Source organism: Salmo trutta, chromosome 37 (assembly GCF_901001165.1).
Source record: "Salmo trutta chromosome 37, fSalTru1.1, whole genome shotgun sequence".
NCBI lineage: Eukaryota > Metazoa > Chordata > Actinopteri > Salmoniformes > Salmonidae > Salmo > Salmo trutta.
The window spans coordinates 21,783,040-21,804,149 of NC_042993.1; the positions used below are offsets into that span (position 1 = coordinate 21,783,040).

The 21,110-nt window shown below is 44.5% G+C and overlaps 1 protein-coding gene across 1 annotated transcript; it reads right to left on the bottom strand.

Annotated features, from left to right (window-relative positions):
- LOC115176768 (tropomodulin-4-like) lies at window positions 1-12,049 on the bottom strand. The gene is made up of 10 exons (XM_029737045.1): window positions 11,943-12,049; window positions 5,795-5,976; window positions 5,125-5,281; window positions 4,430-4,552; window positions 1,878-1,970; window positions 1,637-1,767; window positions 1,379-1,486; window positions 1,110-1,253; window positions 720-864; window positions 1-420 (listed from the first exon to the last, which is right to left on the bottom strand). Exons 2-10 carry the CDS (start codon window positions 5,900-5,902, stop codon window positions 398-400), a joined length of 1,032 nt encoding a protein of 343 aa, XP_029592905.1. The 5' UTR covers window positions 5,903-5,976; window positions 11,943-12,049; the 3' UTR covers window positions 1-397.
- Between the last annotated feature and the right edge of the window lie 9,061 nt (window positions 12,050-21,110).

A 21,110-nucleotide genomic window follows, 5' to 3' on the forward strand; every position in this document is an offset into this window, starting at 1 on the left:
AACAATTAATTATTTAAATGTTTATTGAAAGTATTTACAGATTTTCTTTTCCTAGATATAGCACCACTACCATGTAGGAGTTTTATCACCTCCATTTTCTGAGTATTATCATGGCGTATTCTAGAAGCATAAACAACACTTTACAACGATGTGACCTATGTATTCTTTTATGATGAATTCAATGGTCTACAAAAAGCTGTGGTAAATGAAATGCTTGGACACAGAAATGAACACCCGGACTTGTGATGAGGCACAGAGGGGTTGTAAAGGTTTGTTGCGCACCATTGACAAAGCTAGCGCAAAGCTGTCAATGGCAGTTTTTAGAGTTGTTAGGTCCAAGGGGCTGAGTTGATTGTGCTCTCAAGACGTGAGCCTATCTTGTTTCTCCACTCTCGTCTCATCTTACTCTCTGTTGACGAACTGGATAGAGAAAGAAAAGGAACGATATGAGTCAGCCAGAGTACATTATCAATGGTCAACCGAAAGCTGAACTACGTCAGTAACAGTTAGAACATGCAGAACACCTAGAACAACTAAACATGAACTCAAATGTAATCTGTCATTATCTCAGAATTATAGCCACTTTGAGGGTATTATGACAGCCTCGTCACAAAAACCCTAACAGGAAGAATGTCAAGCGCTTTAACATTGACGATGTCAGATGAAGCACAACTGAAATAAAATTATTGACAGTATGCATGCGTTCTCCAGACACTCACTCATGTCGTTGTTCCTGGTGATGGCGATGGCTGCTCTAGCCCGAGGCCCCTGCTGGGTGAAGTGGTAGCCGATCTTTACGATGCTGGAGTTGTTCTCCAACATGGTGGCAATCTCCATCTCACAGGAGTCCCCCAGTTTCTGTCTCTAGAAGTGGGGTGGGTTAAAGGATGAAAAGGACTCCAATAACCCCATAACCACACAATACAATCACAGCATTATCTTGTTATAAGTTTATCATAGTTTTTTCTCTCTCCAAAGTCTTTTCATGTCTCTTGAGGAACTCATAAGGAATTTGTTTTATATTCAGTTGTTTATACAGCATACAGTATGTAGCACTATCCAAATGTATGTATTCATACTACAGCATACTTTCTGTATGGGTGTCTGACCTGGTTGTCGATCTTGATCTCGGTCAATGTGTTGTTGTTGGCCATGGCCTTGACGATGGCATTCATGCCCTCGCAGGTGATGAAGTTGGACTCGATGTTAAGACTCTGCAGAGTGGTGTTCTCCTGGAGCATCTCAGCAACAGCCTGGTTCACACACATCCACACTTATGTTACTAGAGTCACATTCATTAGTAACAGGTGAAAATTACAATAAGGATGTGAAAATGAGGATTCTTTGTGGCTAGTCTGCGGGAGAAGGATGTACTCACATAGGCCACGGGGTCGTTGCTACGGGTAGCGGCAATGCTCAGAAACTCCACGTGAGTGTTGCCCTTCATCGCCTCAAAGATCTCTTTCAGTGTTGGGATGGGAATGTCCTACAGGACAGACAGACGCCAATCACTTTATGCTGATTCAGTATGCCATAACACACGAGGCTACACGCTACCATCAAGGGATCTCATCCTCCATTGTAGAATTGGTCACTGTACGTTCAGACCATAGGATCTAAAGCCCACTGGCTTCACCTTGATGTTGTTGAGGTTGACATCAAACAGGCTGCTGTCGTTTTTCTGGATCAGCTGGAGGGTTTCCTCCACGTTTGTGGGGTTGGGGGGCTCTTCTGGGAAGATCTTGAATGCATCTGGTTTTACTACACCTAAAAGCACCAGAGTATCACAGGTTAGTGTAAGAATTTCCTAAACATGTAATATACTGAATACCATAGTAGGTATGTTCTGCTCTGCTGGTCAACCTCTTCATACGTACTGTTGATGCCCTCTGTGTTGGCGATGGTACCAGTGGTGCCCAAGGCGTCATAGTACTGCTTGTTGCTCATCAGTGTGTACATTCCCAGAATAGCTGCAAAGAAATGGGACTGATTTATATATCTGTAACTCTCATTCACCATCCAGTAATCTTTCCTCAGTTCAACATAATTAATGGTAGCTATCAGCTGAGACCTTTAGCATGTTATTGTCCCAGTAAGTAATCACAAGGCCTTCATTATAACTAAACTGAGAGGGTATGTGACCGCAATTATTTATGAGGGCATTGTTTTGACAGGCAGGTCTACCAATCTCAATTATACTTTACATATCTTCACGTCGAGATGTGTATCTATTTCAACAACTGAATTGTACGTTTACAGTATACACCCAACACTGTGCAGTACATTGTATCATGAGAATACTAGGTACAGTATTTACCATGTTATGCACATGCCTACTCTGTGTGTCTGCTTGACCAGATAAGGACATTGTAGCCTTTCCTCAGTTCTTACAGAGAGAGCTGCAGTCCCTGTCTCTAATCTCAGTGCCTCCAGGCCCTAAGGACGTTATGACACCAAACATTAATGCGAGCCATGCAGACACACCAAGCCCAATGTTATTCTAACTGAAAATGGACCAACACGTAATGAATGGTTATTCGGCCTCTCATTCGTCCCCTGGGGACGAGTACTTTGAATTCCAAATATGCGGGTGAGTTAGGTCAGCACTGCTAATCTTACAAGATGGGACATAGGACGTAGAACGATGGGCTCCTAAAAATATAGACTGGTGCTGCTGTGGCTTTGCTCAAATCTCCAGTAGAGGGCAGCACTTTGAATGCCTCTCCCAGTCTCATTACAGACGGCCCCTCGCCACCAAACTGTGTCACACACCAACTGCTGTGACAGCAAACCCCCACCGGCCCCTGCCCCCGGGCTCTGACCTGGGGCAGGCTGGGAATTATGGGAGGGAAGGCCTTGTGAGGAGAGAGGGATCCAGAGACAGCTGGTCTAGTGCTTGACTCTACAGTAGCTTTACAGTACAACCCAGCCTCTCAATAATAACAACTATTCCCAAAATACCATGAGTATTATTAAGAGTAAAAAGCATCAATGAAATATCTACTGACTGAGGTCTCCCTCCCTTGCTGCTGGTGGAGCCGGCCAGGGAGCTATACTATTGTGGAATCAGATCCAGCCCCAAACAAAAGAGTGACAGAGGCTAACGAAAGTTTAATCCTCATCTGGACTCCCTCCAGGGTCAAAACTGTGTTCTCAATGAGGGGGTTAATGACAGGCTAATCTATGTGGACATACAGTTCCACTGTCACTTTCCAGACGCCTATGCTCTGTGGCTGTGGCTCTGCCATTAAAGGAAAAGCAGTTAGGAGGCCTGCCCCTCGGACTGAGGCAGGCCTGGATCCCCTGCACAGTGGGTGGATACGGATGGGGGATTTAACTATTGTGATAAACACTGTTTGTTCTGGGCCATACTATGAATGATATATGCATAAAGGTGTTATGGTCTCATATGGTTGTGTAGCTTAAAAGAGGCTGAGGTGTGAATTCTCATCGAATTAGATATCATTTGGAAACAAAAAATGTACTGTGTGTTTTTTGGGTGAAAATCGCCTATATCAAATTGAACCATAAATAACTGTTGTTTTGAAACAATGTCAGAGAGCACAGATGCAGTAAATGATGAAGTCCTTGTTAGGCGTTGTTATGAAGTAAGCACAGTGTGAGTGTAAAACAACCAACAAATCGGGTTGGTACTGTAAGTGTTGACCGCATGAGACCAAAATATCTGTGGAACGCATGTTCAAGCTGAACTGAACTCATTTCACATCTCCATTGGGGTAAACATGAAAAAATAAATTAATTACCTTTAAAACAAGGTTACCTCTTGTTTGGTATAAATTGATATAGTAGCTTTACCCAACAGACAAGTCTTTGACTCCCTCCCCCCATTCCTCCCTTCTTTTGGTGGCTCTTGGCCAGCTTATTTTCATGTTGCTGCTGAGCGCATGGAATTGGAGCCCCCCCATGCCATGTCCCACATCCCATGTCTACATGTCTCTATGTGTGGGAGTGGGTCTGTGAAGCACTGGAACAATAATACTATGGATCAATGAGCAATGGAATAATATGGGTCTATGACAAAATAATAAAATAGGCCAGGGTCACTGTAAACAATTGGGTCCCAATACACAGGGCTGGCTGTGAGCCAATGGGGTAACCAAGGTAACCATGGGCTGTTTTCCCCTAAGGTGGGCGGGGCCACAATGTTCTATCTAATACCGGCTGGGAGTATTGGGCAACATCACATTGTTTCAATGTGAAGGACAGAGAGGGATAGGGCGGCAGGTAGCCTAGCGGTTGGGCCAGGTAACCGAAGGGTAGCTGGTTGGAATCCCTGAGCTGAATAGGTGAAAAATCTGATGATGTGCCTTTGAGCAAGGCACTTAACCCTAAATGCTCCTGTAAATCACTCTGGACAAGAGCATCTGCTAAATGACAAACAATGTTAAAAAAAATGATAGATTCTCACCTGCGATGTCACACATCTCAGCGTCTGTGGCATTCTTCAGAGCCTCCTCCAGCTCAGGCTCCAGGGTGATCTGCTCATGGTCGGGGATCTTTCCATGGCCCTCCTTAGGAACAAACGCTCTCCCTGGAGAGGGACAGAGAGAGAGAGAGAAGAAGGAGAGAGAAAGGCACACATACAAAGGGACTGTCAGGGCAACTAGTATCCAAGGGGTCATTAGCAGGCTGTATAGCACACGTGTTTGTTTGGTACAGTCGAGGGGAAAATCTTTGTTCTCTCAGTATGTATCTTGTATCATATAACATTCTTTGAGACTATAAAAAATGCCATGACTGTAATATGCCCCTTACAGTGGATTTGTCTGTGTTTTGGTAAAAAAAATATTTGGATTGTTTCTGAAAACACTAAGAAAACCCTGGTTTATATGGGCTTTGTGAATAAAATCCAATAAACTACATTTTCTATTGTATAAATCTAATTTCCACATCAATGTTACACAAACCGCTAAAATTACACTTTTAAGTCATCACTTACCATTACTTATTTATGAAGTTCAAAACATTGGATTGTTTTTCAGTTTAAAGCAGTGGTTCTGAAACTGTGGGTCGGGGCCCAAAAGCCACTCATGTAAGAGCCCACCCGGTGTAGTGTGGAGTAGTGGAGTCAATAGTGTTGTTCAGTAGTGTAGTGTACCGTACCTTTCTTCTCGCCAGTAAAGGGCACCAGGTCGTCTCTGTCCTCGTGCTCCAGAGCTGTTTTCTCTAAGTGATCCAGCAGGGCGTCACGGTCAAACACCCCCGTTGGGCTCTTCTTGGTCTGGTCACGCTGGCGGTACCCGGCTGGCAGGATGGCATTCTGGGACAGAAACAGTAGGGGTCAGAGGGCATGTGGACATTGTACAAAGCGTTCTGAATCCTCTGGGGTTCTAGTAACTGGTTGTGTGAGACTGTGTTTTTTTAGATGTTGGAAAATGGATTTATACCATTTATGACTACAGTATAAAGCTACGTAATCCCCAGGAAATTCCTAAGTAAGTCTTACAATGTCAGAGAACAAGATAACATGGGGATTGTGTTCTGTGTGTATCAGTGAATCTGTTGTGCAAGGTACGCCAGGATTGTGGTTTTGGTTCCAGGGCCACCCACATGTAAAATGTATGCATGGATGACTGTAAGTCGCGTTTGGATGGAAAGCGTCTGCTAAATGGCATATTATTATTATTATTATTATTATACTATGAGCCTTGTGCATTCCTCAGTCTTTGAGTCCTAAAGGCTTCCCCCATGCCCATATATTGTGTGCTGGAGGTATCTTTTCTACAATTAATTCTCTTTTTTGGCACCAGGGGCCCTCTGGGGCCCTCAGTACCTCTGGGTCCATCTCCAGCAGCTCATACTCCAGCGCATCTATCTCCTCAGGGCTCATCCCTTTGAGGATGGCATCCTCGTCGATGTCCCGGGGGTCGCTTTTCGACATGTCTGCAGGCTGGCTGGGCTCCTAGCTAGGGTCACAAACACACCACACACCCCTGGGGTTGAGCAGGGAACTGTCTGTGGGGAGAGGCAAGAGAAAGGAGAGGATGCACTTGTGAGACAGGGAAACAGATTGGACAGCTCTTGACAGATTTGGCCTCTCAGATAATAATAGTGAAGGATACTGTGTGTTGGTGTCCTGTTAGGACTAGCCAGTGTGACAGAACCTGGGTAGCTAGGACTTAAGCACACCAACTATTTTCATGGACTGTGTCTCATGAGCAACGTACGATCTCCATTGAGTATTATTGTTGCCAGTCCCAAGTGTTGCCTCTGTGAGGGTATGATGGTAATAATAACTGTATTTCCAGTGATCAACACTCTTTTCACTGGAGAACCCTGCAGTACACATGAATGCACAAATAAGTACTGCTACAATGCACAAACACTGCAACATTTTAACTGAGCACTCCTTTTTCCTCCGGAAACTGAACTGAAATGAACACACTCCTATAGAACTGAAGCTATGGATTCAAAGGGGAGAGGGGGAGAGCGAGGGAGAAGGAAAGAAAACATGAAGGAGAGGGAGAGAGAGTGCAGGTTCTTTGCTATTCTTAGTTCCAATGTGGTGAACTTGGGGGTTTAGAGTTACAGAGGCGAGGATAGCGGAGCAGAGGGGTGTGTTCCCTTATTTATCACTGGCTGACACCCGCTAGCGGCCCCACCCGTTTTCCCTCTACACCCACTGGTGGACAAGCCCAGATAGAGACAACACAGATCGGAGGTCAGTTCCAAGCGAGAGATGAGCTCAACCATGAAACAAACACAAAGCCTTGGCACTCAGTGGAAGAAATACAACAGCAATATCATACTGTATATACCTCTGGCAAAACAGGTGACTCATAGATATGAGTAACGCACCTATCAAGAGTAGGGTCAAAGCCCTTTATATTTTCAATTTTAAATCCACATTCCATTTCATATTAGTCTTTTTAGGAAATGTTTTCAGAATTGACCCTGACCGCTTACATGGTAAATAAAACACAAAATTGGACCTTTATGTGAGGAACCGTAAGTCTACCATTGAAACCGAAACAGTTCTATGAGAGCTATTCAAGGGTTACTGACAAGCTCAAGTCAGTGATTGGCAATTTAACACCCCAAGTCAATAACAGAAAACCTAATTCATCCATCAATAGGAAATCACTGTCCTGAGTGTTGAACAAGTCCATTAGCAGCTGATTGTTATGGTGTCTAACCTTGCTCCTTTCTGCAAAGGTAACAGTGGTGTGCTTTGCAGCCCTAGATCAAGTTACAATGTCAAACGTTATTAGTGGCCACACACACATCTTGTGACTAACGAATAGACTGCATTCACAGAATGCTTAGTCTACCTGTAAATATTGCTCTGGTGATGACAATACCCTTTGTGTGTGTGTGTGTGTGTGTGTGTGTGTGTGTGTGTGTGTGTGTGTGTGTGTGTGTGTGTGCGTGCATGTGTGCCTGTGTGTGCATGTGTGTGTTGCCATGTCGTCATAGAATTGCCAGTAAAACATACCATTACCACAGAAATACTGTAAAGTGTGTGTATAATAACTTCAAGTGTGTGAAGTGTTTTCGTGTGTGACGACGGCATGTGCCCATGCATGCTTGTGTTCAGTGGAGGGGACACCTCGTCAGCACAGTGCAGCTCTAATGTGTTAAGCCAATGACACAAACACTGGATCAAACAGCTGAGTGTGTAAAAAGATGGAAGTAATTATGGAGCAAACAACTGTATGTACCATTAAAATGCATGTATTTCCCTGATGAAGACGTAGTGCCGAGAAGCATTGGCATTTTGTTTGTTCTCTTGCACATTGCAGGAACAACTTGGACTTGACTGGATGCAAAAGCAGCACAGCTTTCTCCTTTTCTCATTTGTATGGACAGATGAGGACAAACTTACACCTGAATGTAGCTCAATAAAGTTGTAACACAATGGGGCAAACATGATCCAAACATGAAGCCCATGAGGTTTGTTTGGATAAATAGGCTGCATAAACTACCACTCTGAGTTTTACAACGTCCTTGCCTCAGTATACAACACTACCAAGTGCACAGGTTTTACTGTGTATGAATGAGACTATACCATTTCAGCACAACAAGTGTTCTATCAGAAACCTTAAAAAGCCTTCTGACAAATGTGCTTGATAAGTGTTCAAGAGGCAGAATGCCATGTTTTGATTCATTGTGCCATTTTAATTAGCTTTTGACAAATCAGCATTCAGGATTTAATGAGCATGTTTCATATTCCGGGAGACGTCAGACTGGAAAGTAGTGCGCACACACCTGTCCATAGTATTCTCATTGGGTTCCTATGGGAACCAACCAACCTAGTATCTGAGGAAACCTGTCAAAGCCAGCTGGACATTTCTTTCAATCTGGAGTCTCAACCATTCCCTGCACCTGGGTTATGCCTGGCTAAGAGATTCTCTTGGTAAAGATAGTTATTTAATCGCTACACACTACTAAACAACATACCACTTCAAGCAGCTTTATCTTAGATGTGGCCGCTAACCATCTGAGGAGTTGGTTAGCAAAATCCCAGCGACCTGTGCCGCTCCGTGGACCTCTGGTTCAGCCAATCAAAACTTCAGAAAATTGACACCTGGCTGCACAGATAGCCACTCAGAGCACATCTGTTGAGAGGAGTGGGGACCACCAAACTGGTGCATCCCCCTATATTCATCATGGCTTTATGTTACTTTCCCATCAACTGCATGGCATGGTGGCCATGATGTCACATGCTGTTGTGTTGGAGAGGCTCTGCTTTTTCCACTAGTGTCACCTGGTTCTGACAACGCTCACTCCCACTTTGTAATCTCAGCTACTTTGTGCAGGTCCACTAAAAGCTTGTGGAGCCTTGGGAACAAATTAAGCATCCATAAGCTGTATGGTGATGTCCACTCCAAGTTCAATATCCTACAAAGTCCAAGTCTCTGAGAGGTACAAAGTTACACCAACTCATACAAAACAACTGTCTTGTTGTACAGTCAAAAGTGACTGTTCGTACAGTGTGCAGACAAGCCACATGACTTGGGTGATACTGGAAAGATCGTTAGAGAGAAGGCCCAAAGTGTCAAAGCAGTGAGTCACTCCTCCGGTTGACAGGTCAAAATATTTCACATTATATTGTGTAAAATTCCAAATCAACCGCAGCTTAATTTTAGCTTCACAGGTCAGCTACTTCCAACGGTGTAAATCTTTCCCGACTTTGATTGCGGCCTTCACCCCACACTGGAGTTCCACTTGGAGGACTTAAAGCAACGTGTCTGAGAATATCGTCTACTGTCCAACATGGAAGGGTTGTTGTTCCACTGAATTGTAGGAGGAAAAAAGAGGCAAAGGTACCTGAAAAATGTTAATGCTCATATTTTTATTTAGCTGAGGAAACTGTACTCATCGACATTGTATGAACATATGTTCTTAGCTTCCATGGTATTTGCCATTCACCATAACTACAATGTTTTGATGACAACACATCAATATGGAAGTTTTCATAGCCTGAATGCAAGTGGAATTGCTTTTCAAGTACAAGCAACTGTTCAGAAAATAGTAAGAACTATCTAATAGGTGGGAAAATACACTGCTCAAAAAAATAAAGGGAACACTTAAACAACACAATGTAACTCCAAGTCAATCACACTTCTGTGAAATCAAACTGTCCACTTAGGAAGCAACACTGATTAACAATAAATTTAACATGCTGTTGTGCAAATGGAATAGACAACAGGTGGAAATTATAGGCAATTAGCAAGACACCCCCAATAAAGGTGTGGTTCTGCAGGTGGAGACCACAGACCACTTCTCAGTTCCTATGCTTCCTGGCTGATGTTTTGGTCACTTTTGAATGCTGGCTGTGCTTTCACTCTAGTGGTAGCATGAGACGGAGTCTACAACACACACAAGTGGCCCAGGTAGTGCAGCTCATCCAGGATGGCACATCAATGCGAGCTGTGGCAAGAAGGTTTGCTGTGTCTGTCAGCGTAGTGTCCAGAGCATGGAGGCGCTACCAGGAGACAGGCCAGTACATCAGGAGACGTGGAGGAGGCCGTAGGAGGGCAACAACCCAGCAGCAGGACCGCTACCTCCGCCTTTGTGCAAGGAGGAGCAGGAGGAGCACTGCCAGAGCCCTGCAAAATGACCTCCAGCAGGTCACAAATGTGCATGTGTCTGCTCAAACGGTCAGAAACAGACTCCATGAGGGTGGTATGAGGGCCCGACATCCACAGGTGGGGGTTGTGCTTACAGCCCAACACCGTGCAGGACGTTTGGCATTTGCCAGAGAACACCAAGATTGGCAAATTCGCCACTGGCGCCCTGTGCTCTTCACAGATGAAGCAGGTTCACACTGAGCACGTGACAGACGTGACAGAGTCTGGAGACGCCGTGGAGAACGTTCTGCTGCCTGCAACATCCTCCAGCATGACCGGTTTGGCGGTGGGTCAGTCATGGTGTGGGGTGGCATTTCTTTGGGGGGCCGCACAGCCCTCCATGTGCTCGCCAGAGGTAGCCTGACTGCCATTAGGTACCGAGATGAGATCCTCAGACCCCTTGTGAGACCATATGCTGGTGCGGTTGGCCCTGGGTTCCTCCTAATGCAAGACAATGCTAGACCTCATGTGGCTAGAGTGTGTCAGCAGTTCCTGCAAGAGGAAGGCATTGATACTATGGACTGTCCCGCCCGTTCCCCAGACCTGAATCCAATTGAGCACATCTGGGACATCATGTCTCGCTCCATCCACCAACGCCACGTTGCACCACAGACTGTCCAGGAGTTGGCGGATGCTTTAGTCCAGGTCTGGGAGGAGATCCCTCAGGCGACCATCCGCCACCTCATCAGGAGCATGCCCAGGCGTTGTAGGGAGGTCATACAGGCACGTGGAGGCCACACACACTACTGAGCCCCATTTTGACTTGTTTTAAGGACATTACATCAAAGTTGGATCAGCCTGTAGTGTGGTTTTCCACTTTAATTTTGAGTGTGACTCCAAATCCAGACCTCCATGGGTTGATAAATTGGATTTCCATTGATTATTTTTGTGTGATTTTGTTGTCAGCACATTCAACTATGTAAAGAAAAAAGTATTTAATACGATTATTTCATTCATTTAGATCTAGGATGTGTTATTTTAGTGTTCCCTTTATTTTTTGAGCAGTATATCTTTACAGCAATACAAGGACATTGTAATTCAGCTCCATGCGTCTCTAAGCTGCCGTAACTCCACATCGTTAGCCACGGTGAATACACACATTTTGTGCCTGTTTTAAAGACTTTTGCACAAATCAGCTGCAACTGGCCCTAAAGACGACTTGATCCAGCCAACACAGCTATTCAAACATCATGTGTTGCAGTGAAGTTAGTTGGGAGTGGGGGTGGGGGTGAGGGACGCCCCCTTAAATCTACCATCCCCTGAGACAACACCACAAAATTGTAGAGCGATGGACAGCTATGAGATGACTTAACCCCAGCATACCAAAAAAATATCTTCAATTGAGTGACAATACTTTAGCTTAGGGTTTCACTGGACTCCCATAGGAGAAACAGGAAAAAGTCTCTGCATACTTCCAGTCAGATGCAAATGTATTTAATTGTGGCTGAGCTTTCGGTCAGTCAACCTTCATCAGAGCACTGAACCCCCATTAGAAATGCCCAATTGTCAACTGTTAAAGTCGTGGCCAAAATAATCCAAGGCAATTAGAAGACCAACACACCAACTCCTACAGTCAAAGTTAAGTATTCAAGCAATACCAACATAAACCCAATGATGGATGAAATGAACCTGCTATAAAGTTGTTCAATTCTAATGCTGTCAAACTATATTCGCAACTCATCTCCCTAACTTTTCTGTCCCTGACACAGTCTCTCACACACAGACACATGCACATTGGGTAAAGCTTAGCACCAAGCAGACACAGAGAGAGAGAGAGAGATTAGAGAAAGGGCCACCCTCATGCCAAAGGTATCCCCACAGTTGAGAGAGAAGCAGCCTCCAACCTACCTTCACAGAGTTGCAGTGCTGGAGCCCTCTACAAGGCAAAGCCTGCTGTTGGAACCTGAGAATGGCGTTTCTCTTTTTTCTATCCCCTCCCACCAGTTCTTTTTTCTATAACCCCCTCCCCTCCACTCCCTTCTCCTATCTCCCCCTCCCCTCTCTTCTCTTCTCTTGCTGTCCAGCCTTCTATGCTGAAACAGGGATACTGGCAGCACTTTGAGAGGTCAGCATTTTCTTACTCTGGCTCTGCAAGAGTGACTGTGAATCACTAAGCAGAGAGAGAGAGAGAGAGAGAGGGAGAGAGGGAGAGAGAGAGAGAGAGAGAGAGAGAGATGAAGGGAGGGGGTTGAGTGATGCCAATGTGCTAATTAGTGCCTCAATTAATAGAGAGCCAACTAAGTGTAGTAGGTAACAGTGCCATCTACTGGTGCGTTCTGAATCTCTGACAAAAGTTGTAACTAAAGCTTATCAGGTTAAGACAGTATACAGTGGTACTCTGTGATATTCATAATTCCTATCGTACCTTTACTCGACGTCTCCAGCCCAGACTCCACTTTAATAATACGCTACGCTAGGCTAGGCTAGCACATTTAGCGACAACATCTGATTTGAGTATCAGAGGGGCCTCCTTGTCCAATAGGGTCATCAGATGAGTCCATCTTATTGACCAACACTTGGGTGACCTAAACTGTGAACTTCCAGTGACCTGAAACAAACAGAACATGACATGGAGGAGAGTTCCAAGGGGTTGGCTACCTAAGCATAAGTGAACAGGTTACATGTTTGGGTTAATGCAAGCTTCACAAAGTAGCTCTAGGGGTCAGTGTTACGGTCAGTTGATATTTTTAGGAAGAGATTAAGGGACAGGATAAAGGTTTTAGACCTTGGTTCTAATAACTGTCACTACAGTATTTATCTCTTCCCTTATGTAGATATATTCCATGCCATCCTTTCTCCCAAGTTCTTTGATTCATTCTCTTTGTTGATGCATGTTTTCTTCACTGTGAAGAACTGTGTGCTAAGCACCAAGAACTCCACTGGGCCCATCTGTAAGATTTAATTGCGCCCCAATAAACTGTATTCAGCACAGCAGGTTTAATATCAGGTGCATGAGACAGTCTAACAAATGCCCACACGGTGGCAGCACATACTGAAAGTTGAGTGTGTCCTAATGATTCATGACTTACAAGAGTTAATATGGGTCGTTTCTTGTATTTGGGGGTTGTTTCTGATAGTATGATGTTTTTGGGTTGTATCGGGTTGCTAGGATCCCAACCCAGTTGAGAAAACAAAAACATATATGGCATGCTTGACATATAGTTCTCTGCCTTTTTGAACGAACAATAGGTTGGTTTACTGTTGAATTAAATCAATCATAAAATGTAGGGAAACTGCCCTCTCCAAAGCTAGGTGCCAGGTCGTCAAGGTGCCAGGTCGTGTTTCCAAGCATTTTCTTTGTTGACTTACAGCAGTTTAATCAAACAACCTGCTACCAAGATCTACGTCTTATCACAGTATCAGTCTGGTGTTGTTTGGCTTCAAGGTTATGTTTTCCACCCTCTTTGGTTTCATTTTGATGTTTGTTGATCATTTGAGGATCTTTATCACATACTGTTTTGATCATTCAATGTAAAACTCAACTAAAGCTCATGATTTGTTTTGCACATTGGCATCACTCAACCCCCCCAACCAGAGAGAGAGAGAGCGAGAGACACAGAGAGAGACACACAGAGAGAGAGAGAGAGAGAGAGAGACAGAGAGAGACACACACAGAGAGAGAGAGAGAGAGAGACACAGAGAGAGACACAGAGAGAGAGAGAGAGAGAGAGAGAGAGAGAGAGAGAGAGAGAGAGAGAGAGACAGAGACAGAGACACAGAGAGAGACACAGAGAGAGAGAGAGAGAGAGAGAGAGAGAGAGAGAGAGAGAGAGAGAGAGAGAGAGAGAGAGAGAGAGAGAGAGAGAGAGATGCCAGGGCTATTATCAGTCAACAGGAAACTACACTAGAGTGAGTGGAATGGGGCTCTCCCCTGACGTTCAAACACTCACACCTCACCCGATCCCCAGAGACCTAAGCAAATGAAGTGGTTTCTGAAATTCTGTTTATATATATATATATATACATACATATTATAGAAGAAACCCCTCCTGTTTTAATAGTAGCCAATGGCTCTAAGATCACCACGAGACAGACACCACTTTGAATAAGAAGTGGGTGCATTTTCCCCATGAATTACCGTCACACAACTACCTGCTAACTAGAAAAGAGAAGTCATTTACACAGGAACGTACACACTTCCCCATTCAAGGCTGTGAATTGAATGTAGAAACCTATTTTCAATGACAGAAATAGGACTGAGCTAAACAGGGGGCCTCTGCCTTATAAACTCAGCACATCCCTTTTTCAGGACCCTGTCATTCAAAGATAATTTGTAAAAATCCAAATAACTTCACATATCTTCATTGTAAAGAGCTTCTAGTCATGAAATCTATGCAGCCTACTCACTCACTTTTTATAGCTACTGTTTACAGGCCTCCTGGGCCATATGCAGCGTTCCTCACTGAGTTCCCTGAATTCTTATCGGATCTTGTAGTCATAGCAGATAATATTCTAATTTTTGGTGACTTTAACATTCACATGGAAAAGTCCACAGACCCACTCCAAAAGGCTTTCGGAGCCATCATCGACTCAGTGGGTTTTGTCCAACATGTCTCTGGACCTACTCACTGCCACAGTCATACTCTGGACCTAGTTTTGTCCCATGGAATAAATGTTGTGGATCTTAATGTTTTTCCTCATAATCCTGGATTATCGGACCACCATTTTATTGCGTTTACAATTGCAACAAATAATCTGCTCAGACCCCAACCAAGGAGCATTAAAAGTCGTGCTATAAATTCTCAGACAACCCAAAGATTCCTTGATGCCCTTCCAGACTCCCTATGCCTACCCAAGGACGTCAGAGGACAAAAATCAGTTAACCACCTAACCGAGGAACTCAATTTAACCTTGCGCAATACCCTAGATGCAGTTGCACCCCTAAAAATTAAAAACATCTGTCATAAGAAACTAGCTCCCTGGTATACAGAAAATACACGAGCTCTGAAACAAGTTTCCAGAAAATTGGAACGGAAATGGCGCCACACCAAAACTGGAAGTCTTCCGACTAGCTTGGAAAGACAGTACCGTGCAGTATCGAAGAGCCCTCACTGCTGCTCGATCATCCTATTTTTCCAACTTAATTGAGGAAAATAAGAACAATCCGAAATTTCTTTTTGATACTGTCGCAAAGCTAACTAAAAAGCAGCATTCGCAAATGGAGGATGGCTTTCACTTCAGCAGTAATACATTTATGAACTTCTTTGAGGAAAAGATCATGATCATTAGAAAGCAAATTACGGACTCCTCTTTAAATCTGGGTATTCCTCCAAAGCTCCATTGTCAATTTGTAAGTCGCTCTGGATAAGAGCGTCTGCTAAATGACTTAAATGTAAATGTAAATGTCCTGAGTCTGCACAACTCTGCCAGGACCTAGGATCAAGGGAGATACTAAAGTGTTTTAGTACTATATCTCTTGACACAATGATGAAAATAATCATGGCCTCCAAACCCTCAAGCTGCATACTGGACCCTATTCCAACTAAACTACTGAAAGAGCTGCTTCCTGTGCTTGGCCCTCCTATGTTGAACATAATAAACGGCTCTCTATCCACCGGATGTGTACCAAGCTCACTAAAAGTGGCAGTAATAAAGCCTCTCTTGAAAAAGCCGAATCTTGACCCAGAAATTATAAAAAACTATCGGCCTATATCGAATCTTCCATTCCTCTCAAAAATTTTAGAAAAAGCTGTTGTACAGCAACTCACTGCCTTCCTGAAGACAAACAATGTATACGAAACGCTTCAGTCTGGTTTTAGACCCCATCATAGCACTGAGACTGCACTTGTGAAGGTGGTAAATGACCTTTTAATGACGTCAGACCGAGGCTCTGCGTCTGTCCTCGTGCTCCTAGATCTTAGTGCCGCTTTTGATACCATCGATCACCACATTCTTTTGGAGAGATTGGAAACCCAAATTGGTCTACATGGACAAGTTCTGGCCTGGTTTAGATCTTATCTGTCGGAAAGATATCAGTTTGTCTCTGTGAATGGTTTGTCCTCTGACAAATCAATTGTACATTTCGGTGTTCCTCAAGGTTCCGTTTTAGGACCACTATTGTTTTCACTATATATTTTACCTCTTGGGGATGTCATTCGAAAACATAATGTTAAATTTCACTGCTATGCGGACGACACACAGCTGTACATTTCAATGAAACATGGTGAAGCCCCAAAATTGCCCTCACTAGAAGCCTGTGTTTCAGACATAAGGAAGTGGATGGCTGCAAACTTTCTACTTTTAAACTCGGACAAAACAGAGATGCTTGTTCTAGGTCCCAAGAAACAAAGAGATCTTCTGTTCAATCTGACAATTAATCTGGATGGTTGTACAGTCGTCTCAAATAAAACTGTGAAGGACCTCGGCGTTACTCTGGACCCTGATCTCTCTTTTGAAGAACATATCAAGACTGTTTCAAGGACAGCTTTTTTCCATCTACGTAACATTGCAAAAATCAGAAACTTTCTGTCCAAATATGACGCAGAAAAATGTATCCATGCTTTTGTTACTTCTAGGCTGGACTACTGCAATGCTCTACTTTCCGGCTACCCGGATAAAGCACTAAACAAACTTCAGTTAGTGCTAAATACGGCTGCTAGAATCCTGACTAGAACCAAAAAAATGTATCATATTACTCCAGTGCTAGCCTCCCTACACTGGCTTCCTGTTAAGGCAAGGGCTGATTTCAAGGTTTTACTGCTAACCTACAAAGCATTACATGGGCTTGATCCTACTTATCTTTACGATTTGGTCCTGCCGTACATACCTACACGTACGCTACGGTCACAAGACGCAGGCCTCCTAATTGTCCCTAGAATTTCTAAGCAAACGGCTGGAGGTAGGGCTTTCTCCTATAGAGCTCCATTTTTATGGAATGGTCTGCCTACCCATGTGAGAGACGCAGACTCAATCTCAACCTTTAAGTCTTTACTGAAGACTTATCTCTTCAGTAGGTCCTATGATTAAGTATAGTCTGGCCCAGGAGTGTGAAGGTGAACGGAAAGGCTGGAGCAACGAACCGCCCTTGCTGTCTCTGCCTTGCCGGTTCCCCTCTTTCCACTGGGATTCTCTGCCTTTTAACCCTATTACAGGGCCTGAGTCACTGACTTACTGGTGTTCTTCCATGCCGTCCATGGGAGGGGTGCGTCACTTGAGTGGGTTGAGTCACTGACGTGGTCTTCCTGTCTGGGTTGGCTATACTCGGCCTTGTCTTCGGACGGTAAGTTGGTGGTTGTAGACATCCCTCTAGTGGTGTGGGAGCTGTGCTTTGGCAAAGTGGGTGGGGTTATATCCTGCCTGTTTGGCCCTGCCGGGGGTATCATCGGATGGGGCCACAGTGTCTTCTGATCCCTCCTGTCTCAGCCTCCAGTATTTATGCTGCAGTAGTTTATGTGTCGGGGGGCTAGGGTCAGTCTGTTACATCTGGAGTATTCTCTTGTCTTATCCGGTGTCCTGTGTGAATTTAAATATGCTCTCTCTAATTCTCTCTTTCTCTCTTTCTTTCTTTCTCTCTGAGGACCTGAGCCCTAGGACCATGCCTCGGGACTACCTGGCATGATGACTCCTTGCTGTCCCCAGTCCACCTGGCCATGCTGCTGCTCCAGTTTCAACTGTTCTGCCTGCGGCTACGGAACCCTGACCTGTTCACCGGACGTGCTTGTTGCACCCTCGACAACTACTATGATTATTATTATTTGACCATGCTGGTCATTTATGAACATTTTAACATCTTGACCATGTTCTGTTATAATATCCACCCGGCACAGCCAGAAGAGGACTGGCCACCCCTCATAGCCTGGTTCCTCTCTAGGTTTCTTCCTAGGTTTTTGGCCTTTCTAGGGAGTTTTTCCTAGGGAGTTTTTCCTAGCCACCGTGCTTCTTTCACATGCATTGCTTGCTGTTTGGGGTTTTAGGCTGGTTTTCTGTACAGCACTTTGAGATTTCAGCTGATATACGAAGGGCTATATAAATAAATTTGATTTGATTTGATTTAAACACTGTTTCCCATGCTTGTTCAATGAATCATGAACAATTAATGAACATGCACCTGTGGAACGGTCGTTAAGACACTTACAGATGGTAGGCAATTAAGGTCACAGTTATGAAAACGTAGGACACTAAAGAGGCCTTTCTACTGACTCTGAAAAACACCAAAGGAAAGATGCCCAGGGTCCCTGCTCATCTGTGTGAACGTGCCTTAGGCATGCTGCAAGGAGGCATTAGTATTTCAGATGTGGCCAGGGTGATAAATTGCAATGTCCGTACTGTGAGACGCCTAAGACAGCGCTACAGGGAGACAGCACGGACAGCTGATCGTCCTCGCAGTGGCGGACCACGTGTAACAACACCTGCACAGGATCGGTACATCACACCTGCGGGACAGGTACAGGATGGCAACAACAACTGCCCAAGTTCCACCAAGAACGCACAATCCCTCCATCAGCGCTCAGACTGTCCGCAATAGGCTGAAAGACTGAGGGCTTGTAGGCCTGTTGTAAGACAGGTCCTCACCAGACATCACTGGCAACAACGTCGCCTATGGGCACAAACCCACCGTCGCTGGACCAGACAGGACTGGCAAAAAGTGTTCTTCCCTGATGAGTCGTGGTTTTGTCTCACCAGGGGTGATGGCCGGATTCACATTTATCATCGAAGGAATGAGCGTTACCCCGAGGCCTGTACTCTGGAGCGGGATCGATTTGGAGGTGGAGGGTCCGTCATGGTCTGGGGCAGTGTGTCACAGCATCATCGGACTGAGCTTGTTGTCATTGCAGGCAATCTCAACGCTATGCGTTACAGGGAAGACATCCTCCTCCTCCCTCATGTGGTATCCTTCCTGCAGGCTCATCCTGACATGACCCTCCAGCATGACAATGCCGCCAGCCATACTGCTCATTCTGTGCCTGATTTCCTGCAAGACAGGAATGTCAGTGGTCTGCCATGACCAGCGAAGAGCCCGGATCTCAATCCCATTGAGCACATCTGGGACCTGTTGGATTGGAGGGTGAGGGCTTGGGCCATTCCCTCCAGAAATGTCCGGGAACTTGCAGGTGCCTTGGTGGAAGAGTGGGGTAACATCTCACAGCAAGAACTGGCAAATCTGGTGCAGTTCATGAGGAGGAGATGCACTGCAGTACTTAATGCAGCTGATGGCCACACCAGAGACTGACTGTTACTTTTGATTTTGACCCACCCTTTGTTCAGGGACACATTATTCCATCTGTTAGTCACATGTCTGTGGAACTTTTTCAGTTTATGTCTCAGTTGTTGAATCTTGTTATGTTCATACAAATACTTACACATGTTAAGTTTGCTGAAAATAAACGCAGTTGACAGTGAGAGGACATTTCTTTTTTTGCTGAGTTCAGAAGGAGGTGGGAACATGGTGAGCCCATAACTGACAATAGGCCTTTGTCCCAAGGAATGTTCCCACAGAGCTGGTGTAGCAGCCTACATAGAAGGATCAGAGCAGTTGGTGCTGTGTTTACAGTAAACAAGCTCTGTCCTTCTTGGACTTGACTGTATGTTCCTCCATGTTTGTTATGGTTGAAGAACACCTTCGCCCATAGGCTACATGGGATATAAGACAACAAGCACATACTGTACCATTCCAACACCACCTTAATATTGATCATCTGGTAGACCTACTGAGTCAATTCAAACCTGCCTGTGTGACTCCTGAAAGTATGTGCTCTGTGGTATTGGAAAATGTGTGTCTCGTGTAATGTTGGCTGTGGTTTGTCTAATAAATTGTGACCACAATGTTCAATGTGTGTGTACTGTATAAGCTGTATCCTTGGTGATCGAGCAGGCAGTGTTTTAGAAAGATAGGTCAATTCATGGTGGTAACTCAGTTAAAGTACCAGATCATTGACTAGGATCACAGGTAGGTTCTTAATGGCATGAAGGCCGCTCCCTTTGACTCATCTAAATGCCTATACAAAGTCTAGTGACTATCAGGTACATTGGGACTACAGTACTGCATTGTAGATATGGGCTGTGTTCAGGGTGGAATTACATTACTTGAATGGTGTAACACATAAATAGCGTTGAGCTGAACATTTGTGTTGTCTGAGTATTGCCAGCATAGCACCCGAGACTCCAATCATGTGTAAATTACCTTCAAAAGGTTATTGATATCTCAATAAATATTTCATTTCTGCCCTTGCCGCATGATTATGATATCACCTGGTCATAGGGCAGGGTTATTGCTTTTGTGTTTGCCATATTTTTTTTATTTAACTAGGCAAGTCAGTTAAGAACAAATTCTTATTTACAATGACGGCCTAGGAACAGTGGGTTAACTGCCTTGTTCAGGAGCAGAATGACAGATTTTTACCTCGTCAGCTCAGGGATTCAATCTAGTAACCTTTCGGTTACTGGCCCAACGCTCTAACCACTAGGCTACCTGCCACCCCTATAGGGAGGTAAGTAATCTGGGATTGACAAAGACTGCATGCTATGGTTATGAGGTCCCACCTTGAGTTGCATGTTTCAAACACGTAAAGAGTCAGCTTTTAGAACTGAGATAAACCAATTCCTTTTAAACCTCTCCCTGTCACCTACCTTTCTCTTCTTCTGAGCACGTGCGGTCCAGATAGCTCAGTTGGGGGTAGTATGATGCAGGCAACATCAAGATGGGGTTTAATTTCTGCATAGAATACAGAGATTGAGGATTGTGTTTAATTAGTCTCCTAAATGAATTCCATGAATTAAGACATTTGGAAATTGCAACCTGAAATGCTCATAACATTTAATTTGTCCATAACAAATGTTCACCATTTATACGTTTGTAAATAAATCCATGTATAAATAAATAAAAGTGAATGGGGGAAAAGCTGAATGGAGACGGGTGTGTGATCTATGAGTAAGGCCATAGCGTTCATGGTCACATGGCTGATCGTATATCCTTTGTCCCTGAACCTCACAGGGTGCTTTGTCTGTGAGAAGGGATCCGATTTCCCCTCTTGTTTGATGTCTCCTCCTCCCACACCGCTCCCCCTATTTCCCTTACCC